The sequence below is a fragment of the Sylvia atricapilla genome, chromosome 4 (assembly GCF_009819655.1).
Source record: "Sylvia atricapilla isolate bSylAtr1 chromosome 4, bSylAtr1.pri, whole genome shotgun sequence".
NCBI lineage: Eukaryota > Metazoa > Chordata > Aves > Passeriformes > Sylviidae > Sylvia > Sylvia atricapilla.
In genome coordinates, this window is record NC_089143.1 from 67,202,851 (window position 1) to 67,228,119 (window position 25,269).

General features: G+C 41.8%; 1 protein-coding gene and 1 long non-coding RNA gene across 2 annotated transcripts in view; both read right to left on the reverse strand.

The window, feature by feature from the left end:
• The window catches only part of LOC136360709 (uncharacterized), a 436,491-nt gene that overhangs the window by 202,272 nt on the left and 208,950 nt on the right, over window positions 1-25,269 (reverse strand). The window lies entirely within an intron of this gene.
• Window positions 1-25,269, reverse strand: part of FAT4 (FAT atypical cadherin 4) — a 61,530-nt gene that overhangs the window by 8,035 nt on the left and 28,226 nt on the right. Inside the window, exons 9-16 of the mRNA XM_066316918.1 lie at window positions 23,065-23,309; window positions 16,331-20,680; window positions 11,147-11,251; window positions 9,269-9,576; window positions 5,170-5,255; window positions 3,944-4,123; window positions 2,799-2,923; window positions 1,483-1,688 (exon numbers count right to left, since the gene is read on the reverse strand). Coding sequence (XP_066173015.1) covers window positions 1,483-1,688; window positions 2,799-2,923; window positions 3,944-4,123; window positions 5,170-5,255; window positions 9,269-9,576; window positions 11,147-11,251; window positions 16,331-20,680; window positions 23,065-23,309 — 5,605 coding nt within the window. The remainder of the gene's footprint in view (window positions 1-1,482; window positions 1,689-2,798; window positions 2,924-3,943; window positions 4,124-5,169; window positions 5,256-9,268; window positions 9,577-11,146; window positions 11,252-16,330; window positions 20,681-23,064; window positions 23,310-25,269) is intronic.

Below are 25,269 nucleotides of genomic sequence, written 5' to 3' on the forward strand. Positions count from 1 at the left end.
AAGAGAGGTCCCTAAAGCCCAACTCCTGCAGGAGGAGTGGATGGAGATGACATGAAGACCTTTGCTGGGTTGGCTTCAGTGGCATCTCGGGCCACCATTGAGGGGAATGCTCATTGTGATACCTACTCTGGGAATGAGGAGCAGTACAGAGGCCATGCTGCACTAGCTACAGTTAAATTACTGCAGTTTTACTAACTAACATCACCTGGGAACTGCTTGGCAACAACCGGCACGGCTCTGCTTCCTCAAACTTCTGCATCTGGTATTAGGCAAACCTCTGCTCTCTTCCCTTGCACAGCTGGGGCTGGGACTTGACACCCTCTGCTTGCTTGTATAACTTCACCAATATTAACAATAACAAGAGTGTTTGCATAAACACAGCACCAATGCTTTTAGCCAGGAAAGGCAACTCTCCCGCCTTTTTTTTTTTTTTTCCCAATAATGCTTGGAGAGCTCACCTAGCAAAATCTACTTAGTGGGAAGAAAGGGTTTTTTTTCTCTCCAAAAGCCAAAATAATGAGATCTTATCTGCTAATATAAGCAAGGCAGAAACTTCCTATGAAATGATGTGGTAAAAGTATATGCCAGGGAAGTAGTGCAGACTTGCTTCTTAAATGCAGCCGGTGTGTCAGGAAAGCTTTGTAACTCTGACCAGGCAGGTGGAGGATATCCTTGGGGCTGAAGCTTAGAAAGTGTGAATTTCTATATGAATTTCTCTAAAAGTCAAGTAAGAAAAACTTGGAAAGCTTTGCAGCAGTCAAGGAAACTTGGAGCTTACACCAACCCAATAAAGGGGCTTGCCAACATCACTGCTGTACTCATTTAGAGTTATGAGTAAATGGACTGAGGCATCGCCAGGAACCGAACCATCGCTTTCTCTTGAGGAAGGTAACTTCTGCAGCAATAAGCTCTTTGAGGAAAGAAAAAACAAAAAATCCTAAAACAGTGTGGCATTTGAAGCATTAATTCAGCTATGTATGCCAAAATAATTTGATATTGACATTGGTCTGCGAATAACCTCATGAATTCAAGTTATCCCTCACTTCCTAGTTTGATAAGCTTGAGCCATGTTGGTAGGAATTAATGAAAACTTTTTGGCAATCATTTGCTAGCTTAAGGAGGATCCGGGTTCAAGGCTCAAAAAATCAGAAGATAAAAGGCCAATAACAAAATGATTTGTTCTGTAAAGTGTAATGATGATAATAACCATGGCAATGAGCACCGTTCTCGTCGCCTTGAAACAGTCACTATTTGGAGTCTAGACAAAACTGATTAGATATAAAACCATCAAGATCTTCTGATATCTTGGCAAATAGGAAGAGAATTGTTGAGAAGATGAATGATACTGGAGCAGTGCCTAGTCTCAGTTAAAGACCCAATATTTTATAAAGGAAACAGAAAGAGTAATGGAAAAACACGATTTTGATCACTGCACACGGGGCAGTCCAATCAAACCAAACCCGGCATTAGCCCTAATCTTACCTTCACAGTAGTGAAGTTGCTGCTCTCCTGGACGTGCAGCAGAACGCCGTTCTCGCTCCTTGTCATGAACTTCACCTCCAGGCGCTCCACGCCCGGGCGGCCCCGAGCCCCCAGTCTCATCAGGTAGTCTCGCTTCTGGTTGGCGCTCACGTGGTAGTCGAGCCGCCCCTTGCCCTCCAGGGACAGGGCCGTGTCAGCTGTGACATCTGGGACAAGGACAGGGAAAGGGTGAGCACGCAGCTCATGACAGCCCCGGCCATCATCTGCCTCATCACCTTCCCTCGGATCAAGTTCAGAGCAGGTCAAGGTGGTTGTGGGGAGCAAGAGTGAACAGCAATTGCAGCCCCTCTATTCTTTGGCTTCCACCAGAATGTGTGTTTGAGAGTGGGAGTGTGCGAGTAATTTACTGCTGCTATCAGTCAATAGTAAATTAAAACTCGCTAGGGAACAAGTGAGGGAGTAGGGGAAAAAATTTGGCTCTCAGAACCGTAATTCCTTCCCAGGGATGTTACTGTTTCCATTACTGCAAGCAGGGTTTCATGATATATTGAACTCTAAGCTCTTCAGGGCAGAGATAATGACTTTCTATTTGTTATGGCATTAAAAAAAAAGTGAATAAAAGAGGCAGAGCATTGACTACCAAATGCTCTTAAAATTATGGCTAAATTCTTTTGTAAACCGGCGCAATAAAAGCATATAACTCAGTATAAACAATAATGGGACATGTTAAAAAACAAAGCCCAGTCATTATACCACAACTACACGGAAATAAATCATTTTGCTCTCCTGGAGACAATCCCATATTGATTTAGAGGGTTGCTCCTATGAGAGTTAATCACCCCCGAGTGCAAATGCCTTATTTTCATTTACATTTACAATATTTTCTTGCATATAATCCACAGTCAATTTGATGAAAAGGACTTTAGTTTGGAGAAGCCATAAGCACATGAACTCAATGTTTACCTGAAGGGGTTTTCGCTTACCCTCTTACCTCCCCACAGCAGACAAATCCCTCCTATGGGATACCTTTATTTTAGTTACGGATTATATGTTATTGGGAAGCAGGGCTTTAAATAAGTGCAAGTTACCTGAAATGCGATATACAGATCAGAAAACATTATGTATTCAAGTTGTTGCCATTTCTAGCTCGTGAAAGGACAACAGTCCATTGTGGACTTCTAAACTACTTAAGAGGCAAACATGCCGCTTGTTTTCATTATTTTAAAAAATTCATTCTCCCTGAAAAGAAACTCTTAACGGCCTTTGGTTGAGCCACGGTTAGGTGTATGTTAAAGACAGTGAAACCTCCTCCTCACATTTTTCACAGTGCTTTCCCGTCAGTCCTTCCTTGCAGTGACACTGCTGCCACGACCACTGATCGACACAAGTGCCACCATGCTGGCAGGGGCTGGTTGTGCAAGCGCCTTCCAGTCTGGGACACCTGAAAGAAATCAGAAAAGCAGATGCTGAAGAAAGTGCACACAAATAAGCAGAGCAAATGTGCTGGGAATGTGTCCTCTGTTTAAATGGTACTCCCTTTCTTTCCCTCAGAGATGTAAAAGTGGCTCCTCTCCCCATCCCTAAAGTGTCCAAGGCAAGGCTGGATGGGGCTCTGGGCAACCTGGGCTAGTAGAAAGGTGTCCCTACCCATGGCAGAGGGGTTGGAACTGGATGATCTTTAAGGTCTTTTCCAACCCAAACCATTCTGTAATTTTAAGAATCTCTGTAAATCAAGTTTCTAACCAGATCGCAATTTTCACCATCAACTTATAACAGTCTTACAAAAGAGGAAGGAATTCAGAGACAGCCAAACTCCTACAATCTGTTATACAAGAGAGAAGAAACCTTTTTAGGCATTTTTTATGCTTCAGACATGCCACAGCCTTCATATTACAATGACCAGTGCAAACAGAGGGGTTGAGAGAATGTGAACAAGGAAATCTGGATGGAAGACTGACATTATTGCTACAACTGTGACTTCAAACACTGAGGTAAAAAAACCAATAGAGTCGGATAGTTCATTACTTCTGAAAGACTACTCAGAGGATGTGAGGGAAATTCAGTGATACTTGAGAGGCAAAGTGAGAGAACAGACATGGTGGATTAAGAGGAAATACAAGGGAGTAGAGGGTTAGCAAACAGTATGAGAACAGTCAAAAACAGGTGGAATTTATAAAGAAACCCAAGAACAGGGGCTACTCAATTTCAGCCTGCAAAGCAACTTGAATGATCACTGACAACAGAAATGTAATGATGTTGCTATTTTTTTAAGACTCTGTAATCTTTAGTGAACCTTTAATCCAAATTCACTATCTTCCTACATTTTTCACGTTTTACAGTAGGTTCTACAGTAGTTTTTTTCTAACATGAAATATCTGTTGGTGTCTGAATGGAATAGCATTCATGACAGCTTCTTTTATTGCAAGTGGGGTCCATCCTATCCCATATATAGCAGACATACTGATCTAAAATTCCTTGGGCTGCCAAAGCCTGGCTGGGCTCCAGAGGACGTCCGTTGACTGCAAACTCCATTATGCAGCCCACAAAATCATGGCTTTCCACCTGTCCTCTCCTCTGAAGGATGGGCTCTATGGACCTGATGCCACCAACAGTAACTCGATTTGGTTGTACATCGAGAGTCCTGTAAAAAATAAAAATACAGAAAAACAACTAATCAGTACCAGACATCAGGATAGTGATGACAGCACAGGAACTGCAACCATCAGCTGCAGCCTGCAGCTAAAATTCCTCTTCCCAAATTGGTATTTTATGTTTAGAAGGGGAGACAGAGAGATCAACAGCACTTGAACTAACAGTTATAGCGGGTATTACTCTAAATTCACACTCAGTTTGCATGTCAAAATTTCTATTCACTTGACTTGGCAGTGTGCTTGAGATCATAACAAATATGGTTTTTTACCCAACTATAATTGAGACTGTAGATGATACTTAAATAGCAGGAAGATGTACTCCTTGTTTTACAAAGATGTAACACCTCTGATAGCAGGGAAACCCTGTGTGGCAGGAAACATGATTGTGATTATTGTAAGAAATCAGCCAAAATGACTGGGATTAAAGTTACTGTTATCTCCAAAATGTGACCCAAAGGCTACAGAGTTAGTTACAGTAAACACCAGAAGTAAAGTTTGCTTTCTTTACTGGACACTGTTTATGAACTTAAAACTGTTACAGAAAACATCTGAAAACAATGTCAAAGTAATAATGTTAATATCTTTTTTAACAACAGCACTAATCAGGTGATTTTATTTCCTATGTCTCTGAGCAATGAGAGGTGCAGTTTAAATAAATACATGACCCCAAATCATTAGGCAATAGATCTTATCCTCATTTATACCACAGTGCAGATGACCCATGGCCATGCATTTCCTGACTGCCACCAGAGCCTGGGGACAGAGATGGTGTCGAGAACTGGAGATTTCTGAGCAAACTCCTTGCTGTGATCCATGAAGAAATGTAGCCTGACCTAGCAAGCAGCAGCACATGCAGAAAATTTAATTTGCTTCTGCAAAGATGGAATAAACCAACACTGGGGAGCCTAATCATTACTCCAACTTTCTCCGGCTTTACAGGGACATTTCTTCTTAACTTTATTTTTAATTTTATTTAAAAAAAATTAAAAATCCACCCAAACCTCACACTAACCCCACAAAATGAAGAAATATTTACCAGTCAGTTGAAACAGCAACGTTGCTAACAGTGCAGTAGCCTGGCTCCTGGTCCTCAGAGCAGGAATCCACTGTCAGGGATGCTGCCTGCAAAAGGCACACACACAAACATGCTGAATATCACAAGGCTTTAGTCCCCAACTGCATTAACTATTTATGCTTAAGTGTATTATATCATGGACTTGGGTAGAAAGGAGCACTTTTATGTCACAAAGTCACTTAGGATTGCAGGGTGCTTCAGAGCCACTGCCTCAACTCCATCAACACCACCAAGGTGTGGATACAAACAGAGAGGGAGCTAACGTCTGCTCCATACAGAGAAGCAGTTAAACACCAGCTTTTCACATTTGGGCAGGGTTTCTTTCCTATTTGTTTGCTTTATTCCTTGAAACTGAAGTTATTTTGGCTCATACCACATCCTACTCCTGATATGGTTCAGATAATCTGAGCAAAAAGCTGCCCCCTCCAATTACAAAGGGTGTTCCTTCAGGGGCTTTACCATGACATTAAACATATTGAACTTGATAAAAAGCATGCTACAAAAGCCGGGACTACAAACGTCGAGATTACTAGTTAAAAATAATAACCAACCAGTCAACAAAACTCAAAAAGTAACCAAAGGGGCCTGCTTAAGGTAACCCCTTGACTAAGGTCATGAGGGATGTCAACTTTGATAATGGAGAAGCATCTGGATACCTGGAGTGGGAGCGAGCTGATGTCTACAGAAGTACCAGGTATTATCAGTACTTACAGCAGTCTTACTCTTTATTATTATTATTATTATTATTATTACTATTATTATCACTATTTTTATCCCCAAGCTATTAAGTTCCAGACAACGAGGTTGCCTCAGCCTGGTCTAGTGGAAGGTGTCCCTGCCCATGACAGGGGGGTTGGAGCAAGATGATGTTTAAAGTTCTTTCCAACCCAAACCATTCTGTGATTCTGAGACTACCCATCCAACTTATTTACACTAAAGCTACTCGTGGCACTTCTATTTGTAATCCATAGAAGTCTAACTGAAGCTGTCACTAAAATCATGAAATAAATCCAGCTGATTTAAAAAGGAGTTTTTATTTTATTCCTTATTTAGCAAAGAATTGTCCCCAACGTGATTTATTAGTAACAGATGCGCTGAAAAAAAGAAACTCCAACCAACCCTGAAGGTTAGTTATTCCTTAAAACAAATTTTCAGAAAAATAAACATAATCTCCACATTGTACATCTCCTCATGTTTCAGCAAGATGTGTGGTACAGTTTTACAGCAAATTTAAATCAAACGCCACCTTTAAAAATGCCTGGGCTTATATTTTGATTTAGATTGCTCTATGGGAGCTGAGCAAGCAGCACTGGCTATCAGTACATCATTACTCTGCAGAGGTTTTTTTTCTACTGCCTGCAAATAAGTTTGGTAACAACAGCCTGTTGAAATCCCTACGGATTGTCCATGCCAGTTCCAAACACACGCTGCAAGCTGACGCACTGCATTGACCAAACAAATTCAGAGCTCTTAGCCCTAAATCATGCCCTACAGTACGATTAAATTGTTCAATCTGCTGTTTTTAATGGAAGCTAATCTTGAATTTCTTTCCATACAAATGAGCGAAGTGCTTCTCCCAAGAAATGTCAGTCTGCAGTTCCAAAGTAGATTATAGTCCTGTGTAAATGAAACAATTCAGGGAAAGAATAATAAGCTGGCTGCTCTGTATGCCACCACATGCATACATATTTTTCTTCAGAACATCAACAACAAAAACTGAAATGAGTTTTTTGTTCTTAGCTTAATCAGCATAATCTCCCTAACTTACATTGCTATGTGCTCTGCAAGCCAAGCTCCAACCCCAGCTGAAGGGATGGATATTTGAGAATATATTTTACTTGGACCAGAGTTCATACAATTTATTTTCTAATGTTAGTCAAATGTTCCTGCTTGTTACTTAAGCATTACTCCACAGTTACCTTGCCACATTATGAGCCTTTCTATCCTGTCACTTTGCAATAGCTCAGGACTGACAACTTAATGATTTTACCAGTTTCCGATAAAATCCCACTGTGCTGTAGGAAATGACAGATTTGGAATCCTGAAGGGGGCCTATTTTATGCAGTTTTGGACACCTGGGAGACATTTTTCCTGCAGTAGAAATAGCTAAGACAAAGGCGATTCTCCTCACATACTGTTTGTAAACAGCTGACATTATTGAATAGGTTTAAACATTAAAAGCAAACAAAAATCACACAAAGGTATAGGATGCCTTAAATGTTTGCTTTTAGCCTGAAGCATTCATAGCTGAAATTTCTATAAATAGCCCTTTATATGTTCTCCTCTTCTCTGGCACACTGACAAATAAAACATTTTCTTTCTCTGTTTTTTTTCTTCAGCATATTTCATTTATTTGTTGCATTTTTTACTCTGTGCCCCTATACTTAGCCATTTACATCTTATTTATAAGAGTAACATTGTACTTTACTTAATAAAATGGGAACGTGGTGCATGTCAAGATTAAAGTGCACCTTTGGGCTTTACCATCAGGAAGCTGTGATGTAAATTATTAAATTTGCAAGATGCAAATTGATATCCGATATCAAAGCACGTTAAACCAAAGTCATTGCTCAACATCACAATTATCTTTCATCTTATTTGGATATATAAGTCCTAAAAACACACACAAATTGGATTTGCAAATCCAGCTGAAGACTGGATTTCACAGACCCACAGAATCCTTAATGTTGGAAAAGATCTGCAAGAGTCCAACAACTAAGCCAACACTGTCAAGGCCACCACTAAACCATGTCCCCAATTGCCACATCTACACGTATTTTTAATACCTCCAGGGATGGTGACTCAACCACTTCCCTGGGCAGCCTGTTCCAGGCATTGAGAATCCTTTTGGGGAAGAACTCTTTGCTAATATTCAATCTAAACCTTCCCTGCTGCAACCTGAGGCCATTTCCTCTTGTCCCGTTGCTTGTAACCTGGGAGAAGAGACCAACACCCAGAAAAAATGGAGGTATCAGGTCTTGCACTATGAACTGAAATGGAGTTTCAGGCTCAAGACTCTGCAAGAACTAGAAGGGAGCCCCAATGGGTAGAAGAGTTTATTGCTTTTATTCCCCTCATCATTTCCAGCTTGAAATATACAAAACAAAACGGGGAACCCCACCATATATTATTGTTCTATGACTTGAATTTTAAACATGGGAAGAATATGGAACTCCAGGTATGCTGGCCACTTCTGCCGGAGAAGGAACTGTTGGGCAATAGTTACTGATTATGGATGGCAAATAGATTTGGTTTCATTTCTAATTCAAACACTGTGGAGTCAAAAACTTGGCTTGGATTCAAAGAGCTCTTGGTTTATGTTCTGCTTTGGAAATATTATTAAAAAATGAGAGAAGAGGAATAGAAAACATTTACTGGGGGAAAAAAATGAAGGCAGGAAAGGGGTCAGAGTGCCAGGCATATTGCAATCAGTTGTCCCAGTTTTTGGCAGAGCTACTCACCTCAGATGCATTCTGGGGGACAAAGAGAGAAGTAACTTCCCTCTTTCCCCTCAAAAAATTCTCTTAACATAGCACCTTTTAACTCTTTACATGTATGCTACAGAGGAAAACCAGGCTCCCAGTCTGATGAGATTGGTAAAGTCTCTGAATTAGCTCAAGGAGGTCATGGATGCCTAGAATTTTAAGTTTGTCCACTTCTATTTTCCGAATGATGAGAAAAATTATTTTGAGGCTTTTTGCAATTACTGTGGTTAATTAGCATTCCCTGATAATCATCCCTGTAATCTACACCAGTTAATTAGCCTCATGCGTAGTCATCTATGTCATTAATTATTCCTGGCTCTCATTTTTCACATGGAGAGTATGGGGGCACTGCGCACATGTTTTTTTCATTACACTTTATCATCATCACACTAAACAAACCACCACAGGGCTTTGAGTCAGTTGGAACGAGGCAGAAACGAAGGAGGTTTTTCCCAAAGTTGGAGTTTCTGCTAGCAAACGCCATGCCACTAATTTTACATTCCTCTGAGTTCTCCTGGAAGCCATAGGGATTTGGCTGAACTTGCCCCAAAATGCTCATTTCCAGCATTTCTTACCATTCCAGCCCGGCGGGCGATGACAGTGTGGAACTGCCCATCAGACACCCTCTTAGCTGTGGTGAGCTTGTAGGTGCCACTGCCCAGGTTGTAGGAGAACCTCAGCCTCCCTCCCACGATTTCCAGGGCCAGGAATTCCCCCCGCTCTCCGGTTTGGTTGTCGTAGTTATACAGCAGCAAAGCGTTGCTCTTTATGGTGGCAAACTTTATGTAGATGTAATTATTGTTGGCATCCATACTGGGAAACTCCATGTAGGACAGCTCTTCAAACCCATAACTGTTGAGCTCGCAGTGGTTCCCAAAAACACCTGAAAAATGAAAAGCGAAGTCTGGAATCGGGGAGGTTTTCCTCAACGTGCATTCTCCCAGGAATGATGTGTGGATGTGCTCTCCACATGGCTGTGGAACCTCTAATGTACAACTAAAATCACACAACCAACAGAAGAATGCTATTACCCACAGCTGGGTGCTGAGGTACATTGCAATTAAACTTAAAAATCGAGTTACAAAGGACAGATGCATCTATCAGAAAGCATTTCATCGAGCTCTGTTGCTTCCTTGGAAAACACCAAACCCAGCTAGTTTGACAGCTCTGACAAGACCTGGTTGTTAATTATCATCAGGCTATGATTAATCTATTAATCCAGCTATGGAAATAAATGTGCAAGTTGAGTTTATTTTTTGCTCTGCAGCTGTTATCTGAACTGTTTCTCACTGGGGGGTTCATTTTTTATACTTATGAAATAAGCATATGTGTGATTAAAATATTATGTCTTTGCACATTTTTACTGATATGAATATTTTGGTGCATTCTACATAATTCTTTTCATATCTCTCTCACATAATTTCCCTTGATTTTCATTTTATTGAAGCAACAATGGGAAAAAATCCTGATTTAATTTATGAATATCAGCTACATTTACAATGGAAATTAATAAACCCTGAGGAAATGCACAATAAAGGAAATGAAGGGAATTGAGAAATTATTGCACATGTTAATAGAAAAACTCACTCAGCATTAGTTAGAAACGCATATTGAGAACTATATTTTTATGAGAGGGTTTTAAGCAATTTAAAACACTGTAGATGATTTCTGTACATTTCTGGTTTTTTTATTAATCTGTTACATTTACTTTCATACTTTTCCATTTGAACAATGGCAATTCTGGATTAATCTGCATTCAGAATCAATCTCGCTGCAATTGTGTCATGATGCCTTAAAATATCCACGCAGTTCTATGTTTTTGTTGGGTTCATTCCACAAACCAAATCTGGGGTAATTAAATTCTAAAAATTATGAAACTATTTTGGCACTAGTATATGCTTCTCTGATGCAAAATACTGATGATATAGTGGTCTTACTCTTCAGCTCCACTCAAAGTGCCTGTTATTCATCAGGAGAGCTTTGTTATCATCATACCTCCTCCTTAAGGCAGACTGAACTTTGCATATTCTTGGTGGTGAAGGTACTTTAGCCCTGAGCCAGCTGTGGTTGAGCTAAATTTCTTCTTTAGGAAGTCAGTGGTCTCGATTTAAGTATTTCAAGCATACATTCTTACTTTTGGACAGTTATCTTTATCTATCTAATAAGAAATAATCTTTCTAATTTTTAGGCACTGAGTTGTTTGGCCAGGTCTTATGTTTTTGTGTGAGAGAGAAAGGATTCTGCTACTAAGTGGAATGACAAATATGTATTTCTAGTAAAATGTCTAATTTTCTTTTAAGAAAAATGAGTTAATTGAACCTCTAAATACATGCAGTTTTTCCAAATCTTGAATCATGTTCAAACCAGAAATCATTTAAGCAGGTAAAAATAAATAGAAATCTGAATAGGGAAAGGGGAGATGAAGAGGAGAGGAGGAGGAGAAGGGTACTCACCAAAGGGACAGTGGCAGAAATACCCCTCCAGGCCACTTTGGCAGGACCCACCATTGAAACAGGGGTTGCACTCACAGTAGTTGACAGTGGAGTCACACGTTTTCCCTGTGATGAGGGAACAAAAGCAATTTCCAGGTCAGACTATGCAGGGAAATAGGGAAGGCAGGCTGGTGTTGTAGGCAATGAGGTTATGAACCAATGCTGAACTCATGACCAAGAGAGAGTGCCAGGGACCATCTCTGGGATGGAGACAGGAATCACAGACAGGATGCTGGACTGCTCCCAGCACTGTCATAGGCATAAGGTGTAGCCCAGAGAAAATAACTTTACTTTTCAAGTGCCTCATTGTGATTACAGGTACTGGTGGACTGCTGTTTTAAATGAATTGAATTTTATTTATTTTATTAACTGATGTCTATAAAAGAGAGATCATGCAATTAAAGGCAGTGCTGAACTAAAGAACTGTAAAAATGCATCTTTTTTTCTCCCTGTTGAGCGCAATATACTCATGAGTGCAAAGGAGATACAGACAGCCCTTGCTGGACCCTGCACAAGCAGGTCATATTGAACAGAGGCTGCTATTGTACATTATATGATTTTTCTTATTTTTCCTCATCAATTACAACCTCCTTCCTGACTTGGAGAGACCACAGTCCTCTGGAGCTAAAACAAGCTACTCTGGATACAGTCCTTTCCTAAGCAGACATTGTCACATGTGGTAAATATTATTCCCCAGAGAACAAACTGAAATCACATAATTCATTTCAGCAAGGAAGGGAACCAAGAGAAAAAGTGAAGATTTTAACAGACACCAAATACAGACACGTGTATTCTTTACACAAAACTAAAACTTTCTTTGTATGGAAACTTTAACTACCAAAAATATTGCTCTTCCTTTCTAAGGTTTTTCAGTGCTTGGCTTTGATGAGTTTAGCAACACTTCCAACTACATCCCATTTTTGGAACCTGCCTTCCTGTAGCCAGCAGTGCCAGCCTTCACTGCCTGTGCTCAGCAAAACCTTCTAAGTATTGCTATGTTTGTCCTCCCTTTTTCACTGCAAAAAAATTCACAAAACCAGCCATGGTCTTCCAGACTTCTCCTGAACTTCATCTCAGCCAGGCTACACGCACAAAGCAAGGGCTAAGACTGTTTTAGTGCTTCTTTTTGTGCTGGTAATTAATTATTTTATTTTTTACACCATATGCATACGTTTAAGTTAAAAGTACAACATGAGCCTGCACAGAGGGTGTCCGTTCTTGTATGTCACATATATCTTGTAATTTTACATCTCCCATGACAGGAATGCACAATAGGCAGTCCTCAGAGGTTGCTGTTTTTAAGCAGTTTAGTTTCTAGGCAGTTTTAAGCACTGTAGAAAGCCAGGACTGTGCTTTAAGAACTCTGCTACCCTTTTCAGAATTCAACAACTTGAGTCACCTAATGAAGAAAACCTCGTTTAATCCTCCCCTCTTCTACTTCTCTGTTTAACCTACAGTTTGCAAGCAGCTCTTCCATGTGAGCAGCAGCTCTCCATGTGTGACTGCAAGCAGGATGGAAATGGAGCGCTGGAGGATTCCTGCGGTTAATACGTCACTTGTAGATGCACCATAAATCCAGGAAACTTTTCCAGTGTCTGAATCTAATTACGCTTTGGGGGTATTTATTTATGTTTTATTCTCTAATGGGCATGACTGAAGGATGAGCTAACTTTTTTATGTGAGATTTTGCTGTTTTCTTTGTTTTCAATTTATGGTCCATAGTAGAGATCTTTGACTTACGAAGGAGAGCACATAGCAAGAGTGAGACAGACATGCTTAAAATAGCTCAGTGATGTTGCTTAGTTTTCACAAAAATCAAGTGTAGCTAAAAAGGCTTTACTCAGATTTTTGCAGTTCAGTCTAACTAAACAATCTTTTTTTTCCTCAGTTAAACATAAAATCTGGCACATTTGCTGAGTCAGCAAGAGAATATGGATACTTATTTCAGCTGCACTTTAGCAATGAATCACAGCATCTTCTCTATGCTTAACTATTGTTTGAAGAGTTCTTGAAACCAACAGAAGTGTGTTAAGAACAACAGAATTATGGAATCATAGAATGGTTTGGGTTGGAAAGGGCCTTAAAAATCATTTTATTCCAACCCCCTACCATGGGCAGGGACATCTTCCACAAGACCAAGTTGCTCAAAATCCCATCCAAATTTTCCTAGATGAAAATTGAAGTTAGCTGAGTTTATAGATCAATTCTCATCTGAAATTCTGAAAGATGCAAGGCATGCATTTCTGCATCAGAAAAATCTTTTTCTGAAGACCATGAAAATTAAGAGAATGCTGGATAATTGGTAACAGACAGCATTCAACATTTATCATTCATCACCTCCAGCTGATGTTATCACAGGCAGGGGCTTATGCAAAAATCTAAGTTCCTCAGACTTTTTATTTTTTAATTGAAAAATGTAACAGGAACAGATACCAGCTGAATGCTCTTGAGCTAAGATTTCAGCTGATTGGAGAGTTTTAGCTTTTATGGTTCTCTGTGTCCATCTTTTAAAGTGGTTGCTCTAATATTCTAATCTTGCATTTGAAATAACTTCACAAACCTACATTCCTTCATCTTAATGAATCCTGGAAAACAGGAAATGAAGGGTTCAAAGGAAGGGCAGACAACTACTGTAAATCTCCAAGCATATTCCCTCCAGAAAGTGATTATTTTAAAAACAAAACCTGTTCATCATTAAGAGATATAATTATAACAGATTGTTCCAACCCTAATGATGTTGCTCTGAGGTAATCAGTCTTTATAATCCTATCCAGTGAAAAGAATGCCATTACCTTTTCCAGTATGATGAAGTGAAATGCAGCTGACAAAACACAGTAAATCAAGAAAAAGTCAGACTCTCAGTTTTCAGGTACACCATTATAAAGGTCTACAGCTCATGTACTCTAATTTACAGTGAACAGAGTCTGTCCCAGAAAATACTAATTTCTACTTGCATGCAGTACCATGTAAATGTTATTTTTTTTACCAAGCATGCAAATTCAATTATGAGACTGTATTTTCATTCCAACAGAAGCAGCAGAGCTATGTATATGGAGAACTGAATTAGAAATCCACTATTTTGGATGCTTCTTTTTTTGTTGAGGCACTCAAGGCTTATATTCATGAAGAAACAGTTTGGGGCTTTATTTTTACGTCCACTGTGGCTATCTTTAATCACATATGAATGCAAATTAAGAGCCCAGGCAGCTGTGTTCTCTTACTGTTGGCTGTATAATAAAGACATAAGAGCCTCTATGTCAAGCATTCTCAAACAATCAGTACACTGACATTTGTTTGCAGAACCTATTGAATATTTAACTTGAAGAATTTCAAATATGCTTTTGCAGACATAAAATGTCTAAACATACTGTGTGTTAATTGTGATCTTATCTAATAAGGTCTGTTGATATTAAACTCCAAAGATATTTTTTGTCTTTTAATTACACTGGTACCATTTGCTTTCTGTCTTGATCAATTAATCTCAGGACACTTTAATAACTCTTGATTCTGCAATGGCCAACTGATCAAACAACATCTGACTCCCAAATAGAAACGTCTGCCTCAGTGGCAGTCTATTTCAAGATTATTTGTGTTGACAAGGAGTTTAAGAAAGCTCCTATCAGATGCCACATTTAATTCATGGCATGAAGGAAATCCAACACTTCAAACTGTTAGAGTCTCTCATCACATTCCCTCGGTAAAAATACTCATCTTTTTTTTTAACTTGTCACATGCAGAGCTTAATTTTTAGCTGACATAAGGGTTGAGCGTTAAGGTACGAGCTTTAACACCAGAAGAAATCAGCTAGATGCTTCATAAATGTTTCAAATTACAGTCTAGAGGCATACACTGGAGTTTGCTGCAGGAGCTAATGAAGTGTTTTGCTTCACTGCAACAGCAAACACATACCCATGAACTCTCTGGTGCTAATGACCTCAAGAGTTACAGGCAGAGGTGGCCTAGAATTATTTTGCTATGCTCCTGGCAAAATAATTTGATGTGCTAATACAACATGAAATAAAATCCTGGATTGGTAACTTAATTAGAACTGCTTGTCAATTAACAACAACTTCTCCTGACCTGAGGCTCATGAGCATATTTGTGAGGTCCATGCAGAAGATCGATCTCATCAGCATCCTTGATATTGCACTGAACATGTATCCACTGCTACAGCTGTGATTTAAATTAGGTAGTTACACCTTTACTTTGAAATTTATTAACTTTCTCCTCCATTCTCTCCTGCACAGATCCTCTTTAAGTAAAAAATCCCAAAGGAACAGTGAATCCCCTAATCCCTACATGGGTTACAGGTGAGCTGTGGGGTGGTGGTGGCAAGTTTCACACCAGAATGGACACAGCTGTGCTGAGCTGGGCTGCCCTGGGGCTTCTGCAATACAGAAATACTCCTTAGGAAAGGCACTGAAACCCTTACCTAATCTTTTCTGGTTAGACTTTTTTTCCAGATTTCTATTAAAAGTGGCTATAAGCACTGGTTAAAATTGTTCAGACCTTCCTTAAATATCCTACTCATGGCAGAAGCGAAGTTCAGCCTGCTTTTCTAGGGTTACAATGCTGCTGTGTTTGAATGTGTAATAAATATCAGAGAAAAAGTACTCAGAAGGGGCAGGAATGCTGAAGACATTTCTGAGCTTAATGAAAAAAAAATGGCAAAAGGACAAAATACAGAACAGAGAGGTTGACCATTTTGTCTGAATTCTGGCTTTTCCCACATCCTTCATCTGTTTTCTGTCCTGAAAGCAATTTGGGGCAGAGGCTGATTTTCTTGCTTGGCACACTTCTACTAGCAGACTCGAAATGCTCCCACAATATGCATAACAACAACATGTACAGAAAAATCATACTTAAGCATTAGAAATGGTTTCCACACATTTAAAAAACTTAAACAGCTCTTGCAAAAATCTTTCTGTTCTGATGCAAATCAGGTAAGTGAGATTTGCCTTGGGAAAGAGCTAAAATAAAATAATATTGCAGGGACCTGGTCTTCTGAGTTTTCACACTATTAATACTTAATTTTGCATGACCTCTTAATCTACTGGGGGTGCTTGTATTCTGACAATCTCAGGCTAAGAAGGCACATCTCATCATCTTTTCTGGACTGTGAGGTGTAGAGGAGTAAAAGCTTACCTGTGTACCCGGTTTTACAGACGCAGTGGAAGCTCCCTGGGAAGTTCTGGCAGGCAGCACCGTTTTTGCAGGGGTTGGAAAGGCACTCGTTGACGTCCCTCTCGCAAGCCATGCCGGTGAAACCCTCCAGGCAGCTGCAGGAGAAGCCCCCCACCAGGTTGTGGCAGGTGCCCTCGTTGTGGCAGGGCGACGGGAGGCACTCGTCGATGTCGGTCTCGCACAGGCTGCCCTCGTAGCCCGGCAGGCACCTGCACACGAAGGGCCGCAGGGGCTCGTTGGCAACGATGATCACAGGGATGCTCTCGTGGGTCTGCAGGGCCGGGCCCACCGCCAGCCTCCTCAAGCAGCTCCCCCCGTTCTGGCAGGGGCTCTGCAGGCACCAGTCATGGTCCACGGCCTCGACCCGCACCCCGCTCTGGCGGAAGAGGACGTCCTTGATGCTCTCGAAGAAGGTGGCCACACCGCTGGGGTTCACGTACTGGTTGTTGGCGCGCTTGACGGCCGCCATCAGGAAGGTGTGGTTGCTGTCCTCGTAGAGGCCGTAGAGCTGGATGGCCGTGCCCAGCCCCGTCAGCTGGGAGCTGGCGATGCGCAGGAAGTGCAGGTAGTGGTTGGTCAGGAAGTCCCGCACGCCGTGGGCGCTCAGGCGAAGGAGCACGCTGTTGTCGATGGTGGCGTTGCTGAAGCCCGCAAAGAAAATCCGGACGCTGCTGGTGACGGCTCCGTGCAGCCCGTCATTGCTGAGGACAGCCAGGTCAAACGTGCCATCCGTGGACCTCGCCTGCGAGTGCAGCTCACAGGTGCCCCCCGGAATGCTGAAAAGGCTGGTGACCCCTGAGGTGAGGGAGCACTGGAAGCTGTCTAGCACGTCTGGATCCTGCGGCTTTACGTTGCCCAAAATTCCACCTGGGAAGAGGTTGCCATAATAATGAACAAAGATTTCTACTGTTCTGGGCTGAGATGGATTGTCGTTTTGGTCTATTACCTTGATCTGCACAGTTCCTGTGGAAGACATCTGAGGAACGCCAGAGTCTCTCGTAATCACTGAGAGGTAGAAATCACTGATTTGCTCCCTGTCAATCTCCCTCGTCGTTGTCAGGACTCCAGCAGTGCTGAGGCTGAAGTAGCTGGTGGCAGGGCCAGTGCTGAGCAAGTAATATGTGAAAGGACCTTGGTTGGGAGGGAGATCGGGATCTGATGACTGAAGTGTCATCACCAGAGTTCCTGCGCGGTTGTTCTCCAGGACTTCTCCTTGGCTGGTGGACAAGGTGGGGCCGTTGTCGTTGATATCTTCCAAAGTCACCAACAGAGAGGCACTTCCTGTCGCAGACGGCGTTCCCGAATCAATGGCCAGCACGGACAGGTTGTAGACAGGCAGTGTTTCTCGATCCAGCTCTGCAGTGACTGTCACCTGTCCCGTCTGGGGGTTGATGGAAAAGGCGCTGTTCTCGTTGCCAGACCCAATGAAATAGGAAAACCTGCTCCAGCTGGGGACAGAATCTGAATCAAAGGCACTGACAAATGTGACATGGGTGCCTGGAGGAACACCCTCGCTGATCCGTACATTGTAGGTTCCCAAGGTAAAAACAGGAGGATCATTGGCATCCAGGATTGTGATATTAACAGTTACTTCATCTATGTCTGCACCACGAATGCTCCCCAAATTTTTTGCAAGGACTTTCAAAGAGATTCTTTCTTCTTTTTCTCTGTCAAGAGGTCCTGAAACATAGATCTGGCCGCTTTTCTCATCTATCTGGAAGCCCTTCTTTCTGCTGTTGCCAAAGATGAGGTAGTGGACTTCTCCATCAATTCCCATATCACGATCACTTGCAAAAACTTCACCTACCACAGTACCTTTGGAGGCTGCCTCTGAAACTTCAAAATAATAAAGCTTGGACACAAAACGGGGCACATATTCATTTGTCCCTTCTAACTGGATGTTGACAGTAGCAAAGCTGCACCTCTCTTCATCTGGAACATTAAAAGCCTTTACCGTTAAATGGTAACTCTGCTTTGTTTCATAATCTAAAAATCCCTGGGTGGTGATGGTTCCCGTGTTGGGGTCAATGACAAAGAGGTCGCTGTCTGAGGACTGGATGGCATAGGCAATCACAGCATTAGATCCAGAGTCAGCATCAGTGGCGTTTAAACAAATCACAGTTGTCCCACTGGGGGCATTTTCTAACACAGTGGGGAAATACTCCTCAGGGCTGAATGCTGGGGAGTTGTCATTGACATCAATGACATTAACAGTGACACCACAGTAGCCTGTTCGGGACACCCACCCTCCATCCGTGGCAGCAACAACCAGCTCGTGCTTTTGGTGTAACTCAAAATCAAGTGGTTTGGCTAGTGTCAGTGTACCAGTGGTTGTATTAATAGCAAAGATTCCAGCTTCATTTCCAGAGGAAATATTGTATCTGATTAATCCATTCATAGCGGCATCTCTGTCTCGTGCTGAAACCGTTCTGACCACTGTTCCAACAGAGTAGCTCTCTGGGACAGTAACACTCATACGGCTCTGGGAAAACTCAGGTGTATGGTAGTTTTCTTCTGTCACTACTATTTCAACAGCTACCTCGGATGAGAGTGGGGGATTACCCTTGTCCTTGGCTTTCACTTTAAAAAGGAAGTTTCTGTTCAAATCAGCCATTAGTGAAGATGACACAGAAATCCAGCCTGTACTCCTGTCCAGTCTGAATTTGTTGGTTTTGCTCTCATCAGAGATGAAATACTCCACTTCAGAATTCAAGCCAAAGTCCTTATCATCCACCGCAGTAACTTTAATCAAATTTGTGCCAACCCTGACATTTTTGGTAACAGGAGTGAAATATTTAGGAGCAAGGAAGAGCGGTGCATTGTCATTGCTGTCTACGATGTTTATGGTGACAGTGGTCTCACTCACTAACGGGGGACTGCCCCGGTCTGACGATGTCACGATGAAGCTGTGCCTGTTTATGTTGACATTGCTGGAACCACTGGAGTTTTGATACCTTAAGTACTGCTTGTTGAAAATCTCTCCCGTGGTTGCATTAATGCGAAAGAACTCGGACTGGGATTTTATGAAGTAGAAGACTTGACCATTGGATCCTTCATCTGGATCGGTGGCTGAAACCTGGGTGACCTTCAGCCCAATCCCAGGAAGCTCGGGACACTCCAGGTAATAGGATGGTTTTGTAAAGCGTGGGGCGTTGTCATTGACATCTGTGACAAAGATGGTGACATCTGTGCTCACCGTCCAGCCCGAGTCATGCGCAGAGACTCTGATTCTGTAGCGGTCAGTGTCCTCCCTGTTCAGTGGTCTGCTGATGGTGATGTCCCCCGTGCTGGGGTTAATGGTAAATGGGAGACTCGTATCCCTTATGGAGTACCTGCTGACTGCGTTCACCCCAATGTCCTCATCTGACGTTGTGACTCGCGTTACTGTAAAACCCAGAGGTGCATTTTCAGGCACAGAAGCACTGAATATCTGTGAAAACCTTGGAGCATTGTCATTTTCATCTAAAATATTAATGATAACTTTGACAGTCGTGCTCTGGAGCGGAGTGCCTTTGTCTGAAGCTTTTACGGTTAGTGTGTACTGAGACAGTCTCTCCCTGTCCAAGGGCCGGACACTTCTGATCTCACCAGTGGCTCGATTGATACTGAAACTGTTCTCGGTATTGCCCTCAATTATTTCATAATTTAGCTGTCCATTTAGACCACTGTCTCTGTCGACAGCAGCCACCGTCAGTATCTTCCGTGGGGACAGGTTCTCCGCTATCTCTGCAATGAAGGGATCTCGCTCGAACTCCGGCACGTTATCGTTGACGTCGATCACCGATACTTCCAATTTCTTGTATGAGGAAAAGGGGGGAAAGCCCGTGTCTCTGGCCTCAATCCACACCACGTATTTCTGCACGGCTTCAAAATCTAAAGCCCTCCCAACAGAAAGCTGTCCTGTCACCTGGTCCACCAGGAAGGTGCTGCCCAGGTTACCGCTGGCGATGTAATAGGACAAGGAACCTCCTCTGGATGAAGATCCAGAGACAGTGGTGACAAGTGTCCCGACTGCTTGGTTTTCAGGGAAGGTGAAGGTCTCCTGCTCCGCCTGAACATGAGGAAATTCAGCTTTGTCCACAAACCTGACAGTGACAGTGGTAGAGTCTGTCTTGGGGTACCGACCGCCGTCCCTCACGTGAACGGAAATGGTGACTTCGGACTCTCCTGCCAGTGGTTTTGCAGCCAGGATTGCCCCCCTTGCTGGATCAATGTGGAATTTCTCAGAGTTCTTCCCCACGAGGGAATAATGGAGCTCAGCATTGGAGCCGGCATCTGCGTCGGTGACAGTCACGGCAAACACGAATGAGCCTGAAATGGGGAACAAAGCCAGGTCAGTCCTGTAATGAATGCACTGACTGTGAGAAACATGATGCCAGCCTTTCAGTCAGAAGCACATCCTGGAGCAGCACGCTCTTCCTCACACTGTCATGAAAATGAACTGCTTTTTTCATAAAAAAGTGAGTTCAGCAAGGTGAGTCTGTGAGTCCATAAGACATGCATGCAGCCAAAAGATGTTGAGTTGAAAAACAGGACACTGCACTCAGAGAGATGGACATACAGATCTCAGTAACTGGGAAACAGACCTGCAGCCTTTTGGATGCCTAGTAGCCTTCCTCTAGAACATTCACACAATAAAAACCATAAACCCAGTAAGACTGAATGCTATTTTGATTTTTAAAATTACTCTTAGCCTATTTATCCAAGAAAAAAACTTCACCTTGGAATTCAAGGACTATTAAGGTCACATAAGTGCACAGACAGCATCCATGGACATTTATCCTATACTACCATCTTTTGCAATCCCTTCTCTTCCTATTCCCCGGGTGCTGCTCCTTTGTCCCCACTAGCCCCTCACTTCTAAGAGTAATCCAAGGACAGTAACTAAGAGGACTGCATTTTTAAAAGCACACTGGTAAAATATAAATACAGAACTATTGCACACTAGTACAATAACATGATTACTCTCAGACTTTCAGGTCATTTGAATTTACGCTTCACAATAAGCTTGACTGTATGGGCACCATTTGCATTATCCTCTACATTTGCCCAGGAGAGGCAAGGAGCACCCTCTCTGCAAGGAGAACCCAGGGTGCTCTTCCTCACCAGACTTTACAGATCTAATGCACGGCACGTCTTTAAAATTTGACACTGTCCAACCAATTTACAGAACACTGTTCATGTTTTACTGTTACTAAAATTTAGGGAATACCCTGTTTTGTAAAAAAATCATGCTGTTTTCAGCCTCTCAAGGGAAAATCATTTACAGGCAGGAATGACTTTGACAGCATCCCTTAAAACTACACTTCATGTCACTATTTGTCATGTGCAGTGATTTGTACTCCAGGGCCAGGAATATTTAGACAAGAACAGTATTCAAACCCCTGAAAGAAATGGGACAGGAAGAAGCGAAGATTTTGTGCTTCAGTTATTCAAATTATATCAATATTATTACTAGTTCCCCTTTTTTAACTCAATTTAAAAATACCAGAAAGAAAAGAAAGTTGTAAATAAGAGAAGTGGATACATCCCTAGGCTTTTGCTAAGTTAAAAACAGAGTAAACATAGCTTAGGTTTCTAGTTATAAGAGATTTCATACAAAAAGCACCCAAAAAATATATTGCCAGAAGATATCAGGTGTACCCTGTGTGTACACAGAACCTATGTGTACCCCTCGTGTAAAGAATTTAAAGAAACACCCCAAAACTCACCAGACAAAGGCACTAGTCAGATTACACAAAGTTTCACCAATGCAATAATAAAACACTTTCATAATGTTGTTCTGGAAACAGAGAAGAATTGTAAACAAATCCATTCTTCCATAAAAAGGAGAAGTATTTGCAATTGTTTAAAACTAAATGGCAAAATCCAAGGCATGGAAATAAGCTTTTTTTTCTGTTAAAAGAAAATTTATTTTGTAAACCATTTCTCATGGAATCTTCTCTACATATCCATGTATGTGTATGTATGTGAAAACATGGAACATGAACTGAGCCAGAAATTAACTCCTGCATTGAGTGAAGTAACTTTGATTTGGGTGTAGGCTCCACAAAAGGAAGATTGCTGCTTGAGTACTTTTGATTTTATTTTACTTCACCACCTGGCTCAAGAAAAGGCAACATTAATTAACATCTGACATGGACACAGCATTTTTGGAAGAGGTTGTCAAAATCCTGTTTAGGAATTGCTCAGAAGAGACTTTCAGAAATGAAAACAGGCCATTGTCTTCCTAATCCTGACAAAATAGTAACCTTTTTGAGTGGGTGATTATTTACAGTACACCTACTTCATGTAACTACAGGAACATAACTGAATTTGTATGGGAGGAATGCAATAGAAAAAAATTGCTAATTTGTGGATGGTGAATTGAGGTTTGTTATTCCTCATTCCCATGCAGCACAAAGATAATACCAGGATAACAGCTGCAGAGGAACATCTCAGAAACATTTCTGGTGGCACAGCTTTGCATTTCATTAAGATGTTGCCCAGAGATGCTCTGAATGCCCATCCCTGGATGTGCTCAAGGCCAGGTTGAGACAGGACTTTGAGCAGTCTGATTTTGTGGAAGATGTCCATGCCCACGGCAGGTGGGTTGCTACTAGATGATCCTTAAGGTCCCTTCCAACCCAAACCATGCCACAACTCTCTGTTCATGGCAGTACTTTCATCCCAAGCACTGCCAGCCATGAGGTTACCTGAGGTGGTGGGCGAGGGGACGTGGGTGACGTAGGGGTGGTGCTGGAATTTGGGCGGGTTGTCGTTCACGTCGGCCACGGACACGAGCACGCTGGCGGAGCTGGAGAGAGCCCTGGGCTGGCCCCCGTCGCTGGCCACCACCACCAGGGTGTAGTTCTCCCTGGCCTCCCGGTCCAGGAGAGCGCTGGTGATGATCTGCCCCGTGGAAGGGTTGATGGTGAACTGAGAATTGCCGCCCGTAAGCCTGTAGCTGCTCGAGAGGAAAACCGAGGGGGAAAAACTGGATTAGTATTTCAAAAGGCAGCCTGCTGCCTTTAACCATATGGCCTAATAACCATTTTCTATACTCCTCAGACCACCATGCTAATGGGTATCCATACAGGCAGTGTCCATCTGTCTTCACCATTTTACTTTTCCAAATTTCAAGGCCTGTCATAAATGACATTTCTGGGGATTTCCAAGCATAGCTGTTTAACACATGTTTCTAATACATCAGCTGACTGAGCCTTTGGATGTTTGAAGATACCATTGGACATACTCTCAAAAATGCCACCTGGAGGCATCCTTTAGTGCAGATTTCCCTTGGTTAATTCATTAACTGTTACTCCAAAAGGCTGATGAACCTCTTAACTGAACCCACAGAATATAATTAGAAAAAGTACTGTGTTTTGAAACAAAACAATGACAGTTTTACAAAATAAAATTAACATTTCATATTCATATAGTTTCCTGAAACCAAGTTTTGCTATTCAAGATTTCAATGTTAATTTATAGTAATTCATAGCAAATTAGTAACTACAGAGCTCTGTTAAGAGAGACTAATTGGAACCAGAGTTTTACCCTCAGTGGGTGTATGTGTGTGTGCACACATCCTCTGGTGGGTGTATGTGCGTGTGCACACATCCTTTTGTGATCTGATAAGAGCTGACTGTGTGCTCACTGCAGGCACATCGTAGGGGCTACCTCTGGCTTCCCACCACACTGAGTTTGTCCCTCCTCCTGGAATGCTTACCCAGTGTGTGTTCATACAGAACGAATCTCAAAGATGTGTTTTTAAAGGAACTTGGTTAATAGTACCTTCTTTAATAATTCAGACAATGGACTTTTGAGAAAACAATGGAAAGAAACACTGGCTCAAATGAACAATTCTCATATTCAATATCATAACCCAACACAGCTGTGGTTAGCATTGCTCCTATGCCAGAGCACAGCAGCAGCTTTCCTGAGGTTTGATTCCTATGAAAGATTCAGAATAAAATGGCTTTAATGAAGGAGATTAATATTCCTATCTTCACCTCTTTAAGACTGGAACAGGTTATGACAGCAACATTAACACAGCCCAGAAGCTGCACCGAGAGGGTTGAGAGCCAGGCTGTGTAATAAGCCGTGGCAACTTCTCCTGCTCAGTCATTAATCTCTACACAACGCCACAAGCATACTTTAATTGCTTAATTATGATATAATGTGATGGCCATATGCAATTATTCTCCAGCCATAGCAATGTGCACCTAGAATAGAAAGAATGTGCACAATGCCTAAAGCACCTCTTAAATTTCCCTAAACAGCAGCACCAGGCACATTTCATCTGTGATTTGCAGTGATTTAACCCTGAGTGGGGTATTGCAGACATAGAAACTTTCTCTTCTGTGTTTACACAAATATGTAGTGGATCAAATGTTAGCACTGGAAAGATACCATGATTTTATTTCTTTTTTAAAAAAGGAAATAATAAAGACATATTACATCTGTCATAAGATATTCTGAATTATATCTGCATGTAAACCAACTGGACAGTGTACATGTGTCTCAACATAACTGAAAAAAATCCAAACTCAATCCAAAAAAAACTAAACAGAACCAACACCAAAAACCCCTTGAAATTCTAATGGTGGCAAGTGGCATAAAAGGAATTTGATCCAAACACTTAAAATCTGGCCTTTTGACTCTTATGTCTGCCCTCTTTAACAGGACTGCTCAAGTGTGCACTGCCATTTACAACCTCATCACCCTCCTTTAATGACTTCACAGGTTATCACCAGAAACAAGAGAATAAGAGCTGGCATGTATGGACAAGCGACAGTTTTGCAGAATATTAAACACTTCTTTCAAAACACAGCACATTTTTTGACTTTACGTGAAAATGTTAGCCAAGGATTTTAAATATCCCTTTTGGAAACCGAAGGTTTAATTTTGAACAGACTCTA